Consider the following 16,045-nt stretch of genomic DNA (forward strand, 5'->3'; position numbering starts at 1 on the left):
CTTTCTGTCTCTGGACAAACTAGAGAAAAGGATCAATAAAAAGTTAAAGCATACAGGAGGAAGCATGAACTGTTATCAGTCCTAGGTGCTTGGTAGAAATACTTCTTCGTATTTATATGTGTCCCTGAAGTTTAGAAGATTCAGGTGTTAGGTAGTCTGTGGAAGAGCAAAAAGTGTTCATCTAAATATCCACTGAGTTAAGCTAGTTCAAAGGTGTCTGAAAGAGGCTGAGTACTTCACTTTCAGAGATGAGCTTCAGAGGGAAAGATGATGGTTTTATTAGATGAACTAATAAAATTAGTTTGAGGAAAATACATTATCAGTCCCTGTTAAAGTCAGTAGGAGCTGACAACATCCTGTTTCCCAAAATTAGACCACAGTGTTGCAGATTAAAAGACAGACACAGAAAAGATGCTTTGGGGCAAATGCTCCTTGAGGGCAACGTGTTGCCCTTAAGATCCTTGCTACTGGAAAAAAAAATTAAAAAGAGGGAATGCTTATAATAAAGTATATTACTCTTTTAAGAGGACATGTTTTATCCACAGTTCTAAAAAGATGCAGCTCCCTCCACCATTTTTCTGCTTTTGACATGCAGACAGTAAGCAATATTTCAATTTACTTTGCCTAGTTTGTATTCAGATTACAGTTATTAAAAAGCATCAAACGACAAAGGAATTTCTGATGTTGATCAGTGCCGTTGGATAACACACACCACATGGGAAGTGCAGCTGTCCCAGCTGGTGGTGAGAGCAGAAAGGGTGTTTGTACTCAGCACCTCACTTTCCCCTCTGAGGAGCTTGACACTGATTGTTTTCTAGAATGATTGTATCTAGAATGGTATGTACAAAAAGTCACAAATGGAAGGAAAAATTACCTTGTACTGCAATTGTGTCAATCTTAAATTTAAGAACATCTTTTTCTTGGTCATGGTTGTGAACTCAGAAAGCAAATTTTTAAACCTTCCAAGATGAAGTCATATCGAGAAGTCATACAGTATTGCTGTAACCAAAGTAACCAAAAATATGGGCAGTTACTGTAGAAAATTTCAGGGCCAAGGATGAAAGTACTAAGTGTACTAATTTTCCTAGTGATCAAATGTTTCTTCACAGTTTTCCACTTTACTGTTTTCATACCTATGTTTGATATAAATATATACTTTAAAATTAAATTGCCAACTCTATAATTTATCCATTCCCTAGCATTTCTTATAAGTGCATCTCAGAGCTTTTTTGCCGAAGACATAAATAAGTGTCAGTATCCCTATGTACAGGAAATGGAAGCAGTGGGACACTGAACTGGCTTTGCATCAGTTGTAAAGTAGTCAGGATAAGAAATTGTATCTCTTGTGTTATAGTAAAATATTATTTAATTTTTTTCTAAAGTTTAAAGATGCTGTGAAGGTACAGGATATTTCAAAATTTTCTTTGTTTTTTTTTTTTTTTCTTTTTTTTTTTTTTTTTTTTTTTTTTCTTTTTTTTTTTGTTTGTTTGTTTGTTTGGTTTGGTTTGGTTCTAGCATGTTTGGATTTTTTTCTACAATTAGTATTTAAACCAGCAAAGTTAAACTGCTGTGAATTAGAATTGTGCTAAGTATCACTGATTGATTGTTGATGTAGTAAAACATGGTGACTTCAATTTGGGGTTTACCATTTATTTTTAATTTTTTTTGCATCTGAAGCTTGAAGCAAAACAAGAGAGTATAAAAAATTGGCAGAAAGAGTGATTGGGGAATAAAAATACCCAAGCCTCACTCAACTTTATAGTATACCTTTCTGTTGGATAAAGAAAAATGCAAGCAGTATGCAAGTGAATCAAAACTATTCAGCAGAGAATTGTGTTCTTGGTTCATGTCATTAGGAAAATGAAGAGAGAGAGTGTGTTGTGACAACTCTGTCAAGTAGTGATTGATTTTGAACTGGTTTTTTACATATTGTTTTATTCTTTTACTGTATTTGAATTTAGACTTTCAAATCTGTTTTCCTATGAAAACCACTTTCTCAAAGAGTGGAGTTGACTGTCTAACTCTGGACTGAAATGAGAAACCTCTGCTTGGCTTTTCACTAATACATCACCCAGTGTGGAGATGATGCTCCTGTCCAGCTGGAAGTATTCAGTTCATTGTTCATCCATCCCGATCAGGATGTGTCATGGGGGTTGCCCTGTTTGTTCTATTTTTGATTTGCTCCTTTTGCCTGCATGGTTTAATAATTTTAAATGCATAAATGATAACCAGGATTTCATCCTCATACATATGTCTGTGCAATGTTTTTATCAGTAACACTCTTTTATAGGGAACATACCTCATTTTGAATCATAGTCCAGCTTCCACTGGGTTAGCATCCTGCTCCCTTTTCTTCTTCCAGCTATCTTATTTTTTTCCTTTCTTGAGGGGTTTATTTTCCACCTTAACCATGCAGACATATCTTTACTGCATGCTGTGTAGGAGACTGTGGTATCTGAGGGAGTAAGCATAAATCTGTCCAGGAATATTATGGATTCCAATTTGGTTTTGAGGGTGATGTGCTGTTTGACATTAGGAAATTCACTTAACAGTGCATCCCAAAAGGTAAAAAGGTGTGTTAGTTAACATAAGAAAGAACATATTGAAGTTAATTTATGATGAGATGCTAACTGAAGATGTGTCGAAGTTCAGAAATTTTTGTGTTGCGATGGGAGGAAATGTAAAATAAACGCTAAGCACAATTCAAGGTTGGCTCATATCATTAACCAGGTACCACTGGTAGAATATTCTTAGTCTCCACTGTGTTTTTTCCATGTGTTAACTAACTCTATGAGCAATTGGAATGCAATAATATTATTCTTTGTGATGAACAACTTCTGTGAAATACAGTTTTCTTTTTGGAAAATAGATATAGTACTTAATCTCTATGGTGTGTTTTTATAATTTGTACTTACGTATTTATTCATATGTGTGTATAATACTATAGTATTATATAAAATTTGTGTCAGAGAAGAAGATACTAATCTCTTGAACTGAAGGCCTCTCAAATTCACTAGAAAGGGGATTAGTTGGTGTGGTGTGCTTTTTTGGGTTTGTTTTTGTTTGGTTTTGCTTTGTTTTTAATATCTATCTCTGTCTCATTCTTATTTTTTATTCTTTAATTTTTAGGAAGTAAACACATGTTTAGGAAGTATAAAAATGATTACTTTTCATTTTATACAAAAGATAGATCAGAAAGCATGTAATGGTCTAACATAATTTGATCCCCAAATTTATTTCCTCTGCAAAGTACTGATGGGAAAAAAGAAAATTTACAACCAAAGTAAATGAGCAGTTTCCTCTACAATAGATATCTGTGATAAATCCTGGCTTTTGGAAGGTACTCTATGAGATTTTGGTATTAACAGTTTGAACAATGTCCTGCAAGTGTCCACTAGCTGGATAGGAGTAAAGAAAGGAAGCAGTGCACAGTTGCATACAGAGTAAGAAAATAGAGGGAAAGAAAGCTGCACAAATTACAAATGTGTGGTTTGTGCCAATTGTTTTTGTGAGAGTTTAAATGTATTATTGATCACTAGCACAGACTTAGAACTTAGTTGCCAAACATTGTATAGAGTAATTATGTTAGCAAAAGTGAAAATTATTAAATGTTTCTAGCAATTTGTAGATGTAGCACATAAAAAAACTTCAGTGGTAATCTTTTTTACTTTTTACTTTGCTAATTGCTCTAAACCTTTAGACTGAGATTTGATGTATTTTCCTTGTGTTTTTGGAAGAGGAGCTTAATGTACTGCCCTGGTGTAGTTAATTAGTAGCAATCAGCTTTTGTTATGCTTTGTAATATTACATAGCAATCAGCTGAAAGAGGAGGGAAATTGTGGGTAAACATGAATAAATAAGGAAGTGATTAGATTATATGAAAATTGTTTAGATTCTGGAAATTTCTGTAATCTGCTAATAGCAGTAAGTACAGTTTAATTACTAATGCCAAAAAAGGAGGCTGAACATGGAAGAGAGGGAATCTTTCTACTTGTAACCACTTAAAATTTTCTAAAATCTATCCATATGGGTCCACTTGGTCTGGACTTATAGGCGAGTTGGTCTCTAGCCAGATACTCCATCTCCTTGAGCTTGCACCTCTCTATAGAGCTTTAATGTTCCCCTGAAGAGCACTTTTTTTTTTTTTTTAACTCTCTAATTTAGATTTGGCAGTTGAAGCATGATGGCGATTGAATGTTTTGGGAATGAGCAATAAATAAAGCTTTAAAACTTCCATTGTTTTGTCTCTCAGTTGCTGTGCTATGCAGTTGCATAAGCATCCGTAGGCTAATGTAGTGGAAATCAGATTGAATTGCATCTGCTAAGGTCACATTTTGGTTAAGATTTCTTTCCTTTCTTTCCCCTCCCCCCCCCTCAAAATCTCCAACTATCCTCATTTGTGTCATAAATAGAGAGATATAAAGGGAGAGTGCTTTATTTTATGAGCCAGTGTTCAACAAGGAATTGGTTGAATGAAGAAGGTAGTTTAGGTGATTTGGACAATGTATTAGTAATGAAACACAATTTCCCCACCCTGTTCCCTCCTCCAACTGAATAGCTTGTAATCCTCCTCTCTTCCTGCACCATGGTAACCTGTTGCTGGGCCTCTGCCTGTTTAATGTTTGTTATACTCGTCAGATGGCTCTTTCAAGCTGTGCAACCCCAATAAACCTCAGAGATCTCTGTATTTCTGTCAAACCAGTCTAACAAAGCAAAAAGCTACTAACTTGTGGAAAACACGAGGTTATCCCCAAGGTGGTAGTGTGCTTTCCACCCTCCTGTCATGCTTTGAAGGTAGCAAAGGAGAGCACGTGTGGGTTTTGTTGACTGTAAGGAGTAAAGGTAGTTGAGTCACAGACTCACACCCAATAGCCTGGTCCTGATACTGGGATTGTAAGAATGGCAGGAGTATGCAGAGTATAGAGGCAGGGCTGAGAGAAATCACACATAGATAACTGTAAAGGACTTTGAATGTCTACATGAAAAACTGCAAGTTTTGTGGTTTGTCTTCCACTCTCTTGTGCAGTGTAGTTTTTTTTATGTTGACATCAAAAACCTGAACAATTCTGAAATGACATTAAATCTGCAAAGCAATACACACAAAACAGTGTTCAACAAAAACAAGGTCACATAACTGGGCAATGCAAAATAACTGATACTCTGCCAAGTAATCACTAAACTGTTTATCTGTAGATTCACCTGAAGAAACCCAGAAATACCCCTTAAAATGTAAAAAGTAATTTTATCTGATTCAGACTAAAGGTCAAAACTGGAAATAACCAGCTTCCATCTTTATTATTCTCTGGAATACTCTAGTGTATTTATTCAACCCCCAAAAGGGGGTTAAGTATTGTTAAGTATTGTTATTTTATTGTTATTAAAAGTTTGAATTATGTTAGAAAATGTTTGGATTCTACAAAGTTTGTAAAATCATACTGGAAACTTCATAATGTACTTTCTTGTAAAGCATCTGACCTTTTCTTCTTCTGATTGTGCTTTAACAACCATTCTTATAGTATTCTGGGAATGATCTTTCTTGTTTTATTTAGAAGCAGGAAATGCATCTAATTTTGAAGGGGTTATGATTACATTTTTTGAAATTTCAAAACCAGCTCAAATTAGGTTTAACTGAGAATTTTTCTTTCTTTTTTTCTTTCTTTTTTTTTTTTTTTTTTTCTTTTTCCCTTTCAGGACTCTAGTTCATTGGAAACACAGATTGGAGTTGTAGCAAATTATGGCATCAGGGGAATTCAAACTGTCCTGCAATAGAGGGAGGATATGTCAAGTACCTGCTACTGCATTCCCTCATGCATTGTGCAGGCAAATGCAGCCTACATCCTTCCCACCCCTTCTATCTCTCAACAGATACTACCCAAGGGCAGTGTATTCTCAATGCTCTGCTGTGTTTCTTCTTCAGCCAGCACTGCCTGTGCTTTCGTAGTTTGATTGTGGCATCTCTTCTGCTTTTAGCCACTGTGGACCGCAGAGTGTTCTTGAGCCTCTTGAGGTTAACTATATGTACAGTTACAAATCCTGCTAGAGACTAAAACTGCTTTGAGTTTAAAACTTGGAATTTTTTTTTCTGACAAAACGGCCATTGGCAAAAGAAGTGACAGTAAAACTTCATAAGTGTTTCATTCTAGCATGCGATGTGGATGCTTTTATTCTCAAAAGGAGACATTTTGTGGTTTTCCTTTCAAAGGAACTAAGTGAAACAATATAAAGATGTGCTCTTTGAAGTAAACGGAGGGAGCTACTGGTCAGTAACTGCTTTTGGGTATTTTGCCACTTGCCAACCTTATTCCTCAAGCCCTATGCTCCATCTTTGCTCAGGATAAATTTTAATTCATTTCGCTGTCACAGTATAGATTTGACCTCAGAAGGTTTTACCACCTATGGGCTTGACACTTGTTTCATTAGCACTACTTACTGGTAGTGACCAAGTGGATTGGGTGAAGGCTCCAGCTGTGGCAGTGAAGGACATCTGATCACTTACACATCACAAAAGTCTGTTTAGTCTTAATTGCTGAAATAGTAGTGATGAGGTGTAGGGCGGGAAAACAACAGGATTGGTAAGTGGGAAACATCTGATATGCTGTCAGGCTGAATTGATATTTCCTTTATTTCAAGACTAAAGGAAAATGGTATCCCCTGTAATTTTATCATCTTTGTGCTTGATTATATATTTAAGGAAAGAATATGTTATTCTCCTGATAGTTTCCTCTGATTTTATATTCTTGTCTGTATATGGAAGGACCTGTGATAAATCAAGAGACCAATTAATTTTCAATTTGTGGTTTTAAAATTACCTAGGAAAGATGGATTGATGGATATAGGCCATCACCTTTGAACAGATGAGAAAAAAAAAACACATTTAAAATTGATCCAAAGACTCAGAAAAGCTCCAGCTTTACTGTCTAAACTCTGTGCACATAAATAACAAGCTTTTGTTAAAACCCCAAGGCTGCTAGGCAAAAACTGAAAATCCTGATAGACTGGTTATATAGTTGTCAGAATAGATGACTATTGACTTGGAACTGAAGCATTTCAGCAGTCATTTTATTTTTCTTTAATTCAGAGGAAAGCAAGTAAGTGACAGAAAATGTGCTATGACTATTTCTTTACATGTAAGAGGTTTTTTTAACACTTTGGAAATGGCTTTGAAGAATGCTAGTATCAGGTTTTGCTTTATGGGTTGCTGGACCCTGTACTATCCTCACAGACTTATATTTTTTTATTAATGTATTCAAAATCTTCTACCTTCTTTTTTCTTAGCTGAGAACCTTTCAGTTCAACATTAAGCAAAGTGATTAACATCCTTCACAAGTTTTTCATTGATTATCTTCTGCTGAGGAAGAGATTGATGCCTTAAGAACAATGTACGATTTCATATTTTTGATTTTGGTTGTGTTTATTTTATTTTAGCTGCATTTTGGTACAGTAAGGTCAAAGAATTTTGTTTCACATATATTAGAAGGTGGTGGAAAGTGTTGAGTTCTGCAGAGTGACTAGCTTCCATCAATTGACACCCTTGAAAACTTCAGGTTGTAACTAATTCTTTATGTATTCTGTCCATTTTAGTTCAAGGTAAAATAGTGCTGAATACTGCTTTGGTGCAAGAGATTTGTAGATCTTGATATAGATCTCTGGACAATCTAGAGCAATGGAAACTCATGGGTTTTGTGTTTGATCTAAAATGAGAAAAAGTGGCATAAATATAATTCTGATTTAGATGCTGCTTTATGCTTATAGATGTGGTCATAAGTTGTGGAGCTGACTCAACATCCAGTTTTTTGGAGGTGGTTGTGCTTCTCTAAATGCCAACACAGTTTTTTCAGCAAGCTTTACATAACAAGTGCCATGGGATTCCTCCAAGAAGGTCCTCAAAAAGAACAAAGTTAGTTCTCCTGTAGTCTGGGGCTGTGATTGTACTGAGTACCCTGCTTCCTCCTTGCAGGATGCTGGATATCATGACCTCATGGTCACTGCAGCCAAGGCTGCTCACTTCACATCTCCAACCAGGCCCTCCTTTTTTGTTTGAGCTGCACATCATTCCCTGCTGGTTCTTCTACCACCTGTATCAGAAAGGTACTGGCAGTGCTTTCCAGGAACCTCCTAGAGAGTTTGTACTTTGCTGCGTGGCTTCTCCAGCAGATGTCAGGGCGGTTGAACCCCCTATAAGAACCAGAGTGTGTCCCTGAGGCTGCTTCCAGTTGTCTGTAAAAGGTCTTACACACTTCCTGATCAGGTGGCTTGTAATAGATGGCAACTGTGGCACCCTCATTAGTCTGCACTTTTATGCTAATCAAGAAACTCTTGAGTAGTTCATCATCCTCCCTTAAAGTGAAGCTCCATGCATTCCAGGAGTTCCTTTATGCAAAGGGCAGCTCCACCATATGTCTTTCTGTTCTGTCTCTCCTGAAAGCATTGCATTACAATCATGCAAGCTGTCTGTCCCACCATGTCTCTGTAAACGTGATGAGATGAAGCCCTGTGACTGCACACAGATCTCCAAATCTTCCTGTTTGTTCCCCATACTATGTGCCCTGGTATACAGGCACTTCTGAGAGGTATTCGAGCACCTTAGTTTCCCAGGGTGGGTGCATAACTATTATATAAGATGTCTCTTTGCAAACTGTGAGTGGATCATGGAGCTATTTGTTTCCCCTGAATAACCATTGCCCTACTGGATATTGCCAGAATCTTTTTAGTTCAGTGCTAGTATTGCATTCTGAATGTATCACTTTCAGTAGTGGATTTCTACAGAAAATGTGGATTTCCCCCCCACCATGTTTCTGTGATATAAAGGTGACACTTTCTTCAACATAAAACAGGAGGGCAAAGCTATTCAATAGCAAAACTTTTCCTAAAAATGTATGTTTTAGAAGTATCTATGGATATGGAGCTCCATTTAACGTAACACCAAGGCAATCATTGACCTTGTAACTTGCTTTGAGGTACAGGATCTGAAACCAATAGATTTCAGACTGTCATTTTGAAAAGGTGAAGTTGGATTTAATTCACATAATTAGCCTGCTTTTAATTTTGTTTCAGTTTTGACTGAAATAATTTTTTCAGTGGAAACTGTATTTTTAGTAATTTTTTAATTTTTCTTATGTAAAACATAATTGATTTGAGAAAATTCAGACAGAATTATGTAAGATCCCCTGCATTCTTTCCCAATAAATTTTCCAAGCACTTGGAAATTGAAAAATTTTCCCCAAAATCTGAGAATCTAAAAAGTCATCTATCAGAGGTTATAGATTCTGATGCTCTACTTCCTCAGGTGTCACAAGCAAAGCATCCCTTCAGACAGTCATGATAAATCTGTATATCACCCTGCTACCCAAGTCAAAATAAATGAAAGGAGATGGGATGTTATTGTGTCCTACTTCAAGTCAATTTTAAAAATCCAGTTGATCTATGGCTTCTAGATCTCCACTTCTTTAAGAGTGGGTCTTAACCCAACATGTACTTCTGAAGGAGAGGTAGATAACATGAAATTTTATCCTAAATTACTTGCAACTCAAGATTAAATATGAGGTGACCTGTAAAGCTAAAAGTTTCTGTCTTCTTTAAAGTGCTATGCTGTTGCCAGTTAACCAGATTTATACTGTTGGAAACTACAGCTGTTCTGTTCTATTACTTCCGCAAATGAAATTTGTTTATTGTAATCATAGTTTCAGTTAAAATGAGATTCTTTTTTGGATAATATTAATGCATAAAGACAAATAATTTCCTTATTTTTTTAAATAACAAAAAAATTAATTATTAATCTTCCTTCCTGTCCCTTGTGTCCTGAAGGCAGGGCCAAAAGAATTAAAAAATCTTTTATTTAAGTAGCAGAGAGATGGAACTTTGTTTACCTGCTTTTTTTAAAAGTCAATTTTGCAGACATTATGGCTATATCCGCAAACCGTTCATGTTTGCCTTTTCAGAATGTGATTATTGCTCATAAAAGCAGTTTTAATTGAATACTTATGTCATGAATGGCTTGTAGCATGCTTAAAACTACATGCCTCTATTTATATGACTATAGTTTATTTTTTAGAGCTCCCTAAATAACAATACTGGGAAATTACTAAAGGATTTTTGCTATTCAGCTGGGTGATTTTAAAAGATATTGCTGTTGTACTGGACTATTGGCATTGTTGCTTAGAAATAAAAAGTTAAGAAAATTATCTCTTCCCCCTTTCAAACAAAGCTGCATCTAAAAAGGTCACAAAAGGAAACACACAATTGAAATAATCTCCTTGCTGTATCTGAGATTAACTTGGACACAGATGGTTCAATTTATAGTTTGATCTGGCATAATATATGCATTTAACAAAATCCTGTTTTGTATTGCTTCTATAAACACTAAAGTCTGATAAAAGCATGCTGGCTTTTCTGCCATCAATTTGAATGAGAAACCTCTGAGCCAGTGCTTAGAAAGCAGGAGTCCAACATTCAGAAGCCTAAGTTAACTCTTTTAGCCTTTGGCTGAAACTTTTCTTAGCCTTATCCCTGACTTTAAAAGGCCAATTCATTTGTGGTTTTCTCAATTTAAGCTGCTGTGGGTAATTATTAGGCTTTGTTCTTGCTGCATTTAAAGATGAAATGATTCAATGATGTTCATTACAGCTCATTTCCGGGCCACACTGTAGTCATTAAATTTCTGAGATACTATCTAAGAAATCACTTACATTTTTAATATACCAAAACTAAAATGTTTACCCCTTACTGCTGTTTGCCAGGTGTTAGCCCACCTGACTGTAAAGGGAAATGACTTTGGCATGATCAGGGTCTTCATGGAATCTCATGAACAAGCAGTCCTTGTCCTTTCTTTGTGGAAAGTTTCCACTTTATATGCAAATAACATTATCTAAAAAATTTAATTGCTTCGTTGGAATCACAGATTTCACTCAGAGATCAGCTGATTTTTATATTCCACAGGTTAAGTTTTCTCACTTGTGATCATGTATTTCCCAGAAAATTCTGATCATAAGAAATGATATTAACTTTACTTTGGAAATTAATAAGCGTATACTTGACTACTTTCTGCCAATTATCCTGAAGAAGCTGTGCACAACAACTAGAATACCAGACAGATAATCAGTGAATTCTGAGAATGTGGAGGGTCATATCCAACGTCTTGAATTTATTTTCACAGTTGAGTTGGCACTGGTATAAGGAGGTAGATAGTACTGTACAAGGAGGTTTTTATAGCTTTATATGCCTGTCTGTGAACTGACTTCTGTTATTTCCAGAGTTGGAGGATTTAATTAGCATCTTAGTCTTTGTAGGTCAGTTCACCTTGGTAGTCATTACATGGGTAGTAAGTGCAGAATTGTTCTTATATTCCCTTAGCTGGGATATGACCATGGCATTTATGAAAATTGTTAAACAACAGTCATAGGTCTGAAGGGAAATTAAGAAAACAGCAAATGAGCAACTAATGAAAGAATTATAATGGACTTAACTCAAAGATTAAAAGCTTGATTCTGGAAGCGACAGATCATGGGAGTGATATAATACCATACTTGCTTAGATATAATTCGAAGGGGGGCAGGGTGGGGAGTAAAAGAAGTAAAAATATTTCTCATGCTTGGCAAAGTGTAGAAGTACTACTTTTATTAGTACAATTTTAGCGGTACTCCATTACATTTCTATGAAGTTTGAAAGGCAAAACTAAAGGTACAAAGTCCCACAACTAACTCCTGTATTGATGAGGCATGACTTGGGTGACATTAACACAGCTGGTTGGAACACGGTGCTTATCATACCAAGGTTATGTGTTCCATCCTTGTATTGGCCACTCACTTAACAGTTGGATTTGTGGGTCCCTTCAAATCAGAATATTCTGTGATTCTGTGAATTCACTGTCTGGCCTCCTTTCAAACTCCATTTATATGATGAGCCGTCTGAATTTTCTAGCCTCACACAGGCAGGGGTAGTGCAGGCAGCAGCCTAGGCCCACTTAGTTCAAGGTGTTTGAAAAAAGGTAAATTTTGGTAGTCTGCTATGTTGCTTGGAGAGCTTGGAATTAGTCCACCTGTCAACCTTCCTCATCTGTTTGCTCTGCCAAAGTCCAGTTCCAGCTGTGGACGTGCACAGCTGGCGCAATTGGTCCAGGCCCTGCATGAGAAAAGCTCAATTAGATGTGCAGACAGACACTGGCATGCCTGGCAAGCTGACCGTGAGGAGGATGAACTTTGGAAGCTGAGGCTGAAGAAGATGGTCTAAAAAGTTTCAGGAGATAATTTGGTTTTTTATTAATAAATTTTGCTGATTTTTCTGTGTAGCCTTTGAAAAATGAGGGTTCTGAATTTGTCTTACATTTGAAGTCACCTTATATTTGGGTTGGTATGGTAGGTCTGGCTAGATCCATGAGAATGGCTAGAGTCTGTAAGTATAAACCACAATGGGGAAGAAAGCATTCAAAATTTGTTTTGGCAGAAATTGGTTAATTAACTCTGTTTAGCATTACACAAGACTTTAGCTTAGCTAACTTGCTATCTTTGTTAAATTTGTAGCTTCCCAGGAGTAAATGTGGATGAAATGTCTTAGTATCGTTTAACTCATTTTTCCATAGTGGAAGCACAAAAATTGTGCATTTCTGCAATGACTGAAGAAATATACAAGTTTGCATTTTCCCATGAGACTCTCTTTTCCAGAAAGAAGAAAATCTACAGTTAGAATTATAGGTTTTGGATCCTATATTGAGGGAAATGGAGCTATTTTTTTTTGTTAGGCCCTGTCACTCCCAAAACTGAAACACAGATTCAAACAGCAAAAGCTGAAGGTGATATATTGTTTTATGAACATTGATACAAGAAGAACAACAAGTCAAGGCCTATTGGAGGCTAGGATTTTTCCTTTTTTTCCCCTTTTCTTTTTCTCAGGGAATTTTCTCCTATTTGTTGCCTAAAAGATGGGAATGACTGATACTTAAGAGATGAAGGATGTGGCTGGGGGACGGGTGCAGTTGCTACCCTCCTAGGTGGGGGGCTTTCTCTTGGGAAAGGCAGAGATATTGTGGGATTTTGGCTGAGGGGAGAGGGGCTGGGCTCAGCTCCTTGCTCTCTCTCGCTCCCAGGACCAGAGAGGAATGGTCATGTTGCTACTGCCACCAGGGAGTCCAACCGTTCTACTGCTTCTCTGACAGTGAGTGAGCCTTTGCTCATAAGAGCAGCCATTGAATTGGGACCTTTTTTATTTTTCAGCGTCTGATCTCACTCGGGTGCTGCAGGGGAAAATCCAGGACCCTAACCCCTTCCCCTCCCACACCAAGGGAGTGTCTCTTGGCTGTTGGCAGGAGCCCAGCTGCTCCTGTCCAGCCTTGCTTTTTTCTGCTGCTGCTTTGTTTTTTGGCTACTCTTTGAGACCCTGCGTCTGCCCAACCCCCTGCAGCTCCTGCTAGCTGTCGAGTTTCTGCTACACTTTGTTTGCCACCCTGGGTGTGCCCACCTCTGCTGTTCTAGCCTGCTGCTCTGAGGTTCCTACTACAGTCCATTTCTCTATCCATAGGGGCACAGGGACCAGCTGCCCCCCGTGGGTTTGTAAAGGAATCCCCTTTCCATCCCTTCCCCCGGCTGTGCCGCCATTGCCGTGTGGAGAGAGGGGCTGGGCCCGCCCACAGCGCCCCCTGCAGGCGCGGGGGAATCATCGCACCCGCCCTGCCCGGCCGGGAGCCACCAGCGCCCCTGGCGGCTGTGACTGGAACTGCACCAGAGGGGAAAGGGCCCCACAGCCCAGAGAAGGCTGGCACTGCGCCTGGGGGGTTTCTTTCTGCTGTGCATGCTGTAGCTGTTGTTTACCTTGTTACACATACTAGTAAAGAATTGTTATTTTCCATCCTGGGGAGGTTTCCCATCTTCCTTGGCAGACACCTGTCTTTAAAACCAGGACAAGGCCCTCTTTAGTATCTCAAACATTACTTGGTGCAAATAGCCCACACATTCTTCCAATTGCAGCAGCTGTTGTTAGATTTACATTAACTAATATCTATTCGGGTATGAGTTAGATTATTGAAATACATGTATTGAGGTTTATGGCAGTATTTTCTGATTGTAAAAAGTCTTTTATTGGGAAAGAATATGATTCTGAGCAGTCAAATAGGCTTGAAGATATAGGAGATTATAGACTTAGAGATTCAGCAGTTTTCTTCTCATTAATATATTGTGTAGTTTAACTTTGACACACAGTAGACTTAAGTGGGTACAAGGTCTATTCTTCTTTCCAAATATAGGAATAAATCAATGAAGGCATTGAAATAATTTAAAGAAAGTTAATGGTATAAGGGGAAATTAACAGCAATTCTCTGTCTCAACATACGATTCTAGTCGTAGTTTACAAAAATCATTCCGTCAACTCAGTTCATTTTTTAATGATGTCTGTTAAAAATAGAGATGCAGGCTGTGAGTCAAAAAAAAACCCCAGAAAAATTGGTTTGGAAGTAGACTACTTTTAGAGTAGAAAAAGTAATTAAAAGGTTATCAGAAAGTAATCATTAGTGATTCAATTTAAAAGACGTAACTAGGTTGCAATTCTTCTGGCCTGTCTCAGCCAGAGTTGATAGCTATGATAGATGATAGCTGTGATGAGAAATCAAAGAGTGTCCCTATTGTCATGGATTTTTGTGGTATGAAGGAAACTATTGGGTAGTAAAATTTTCAATTTTCAGGTCCATGGCAATCAAGTGCTTTTCTGTTATTTTTCTAATGGACTTCTACCCCTCCCTGCACCCCTCCCACTAACCATTGCACTATGAACTTGTAAATCTTAAACTTTGAATATGATTTTCAAAACAGAAGATGAGGAAGAAAGCAGTGCTGCTGGTCAGCATTGTAAAGCTTTTAGCATTACCTTTCACAGTGAGAAGTTCAAGTAGCGGTGTAGTGTTGTATGTATTGCACATAGGCATAATTATCAATTCATTGCTATCGTACTATAAAGCTGACCAAAGGCCTCGCTTAGATTATGCATTATTGACTCAGTTTTTTTTTTTTTAATAAAATGTTCTATGTATTATAAAGAACTTCCATTAAAACCAAATGCCGTGATATAACTATGGAATTCCTAATACAAATGAACAAACTGTTCTGGCATACTCATTCTTGGTTGCAAATGTAAAGGTAATGATTGGCCACTATAGTCTATTTCCCATCTGGTTTTAACAGTCTGTTTCTTTTTTATTTTCTAAAAATGGGCCTCTATTTAGCAAGTTTTTACTTTGGTAATTAATGAGGCACTATCATTTTCTAGTATACATCTGTGGAGCTTTTTGGATTGTTATTGTGACACCATGCTTAGGACAGCATCTTGAGTCAAAGCCAAAGATAGCTTTGAATCATTTGGTATCAAGGTACTAATGAGCTCTGCAGACATTTCAAGTACAGTTTTTCCATTTTCAACCAGGTGTGGTTTAATCCACTCTATTTTTCCCATAAGCAATGTGATGTCCAATATGTAACTTTTTTCTTATACTCCAAAAAATGTTTCCAAAAGGCTAAAATCATGCTTTTTGCACTACGGAAGAGACTTTGCTGACTTCTCTTTTCCTAATGTTAGATTACTGTCCATTTCCACCCTGAAATTTTATGGCCTGAGAATATTTTTTCCTTAAAATCTCAAATAATGGACTATACTAGTTTGCAATTCTGATTTATGTGTGTGTTTACTACCCTTAACGCTGTTTATGAATCAAAGTAACAAAGCTATTCCTAGAAGGTTAATACTCAAGAATAATTTTTCTGAATTCTAGCTGCAGCTGAGAACAAATTACATTCAGATACTAGGGGAAGAAATTACAGATTCAATACCATAGGGAAAGCATTGAAATAATTGTAAATGAATTTATCAGGAATTAATTCCTCTTGATTGAAGCATATGCTAAATGGAAGCATGTAGCACATTCAAAAGGTCTTGAATAAATCTTGGTAGTATTTGCTTCTACTTCTTAAGACAATGTGTACATGTTATGCTGTTCATTTGTTTGCAGCCGTATATATTTAAATTGTAAACTTTGTCTGTTAACATCTCTGTGCACATATCACAAGAGTTC

The 16,045-nt window shown here is 37.1% G+C and overlaps 1 protein-coding gene across 4 annotated transcripts in view; it reads left to right on the top strand.

Moving 5' to 3' along the window:
- Positions 1-16,045, top strand: part of SUGCT (succinyl-CoA:glutarate-CoA transferase) — a 315,428-nt gene that overhangs the window by 155,974 nt on the left and 143,409 nt on the right. The window contains exon 13 of one of the 4 annotated variants that reach the window (XM_056483690.1): positions 5,692-5,979. The exons of the other annotated variants lie outside the window; for them this stretch is intronic. Within the exon in view, the coding sequence (XP_056339665.1) occupies positions 5,692-5,769 (78 nt within the window). The 3' untranslated portion in view covers positions 5,770-5,979. Of the gene's footprint in view, positions 1-5,691; positions 5,980-16,045 lie in introns of those variants that run through there. 4 annotated transcript variants of the gene reach the window in all.

The sequence above is a fragment of the Oenanthe melanoleuca genome, chromosome 2, assembly GCF_029582105.1.
Source record: "Oenanthe melanoleuca isolate GR-GAL-2019-014 chromosome 2, OMel1.0, whole genome shotgun sequence".
Lineage (NCBI taxonomy): Eukaryota > Metazoa > Chordata > Aves > Passeriformes > Muscicapidae > Oenanthe > Oenanthe melanoleuca.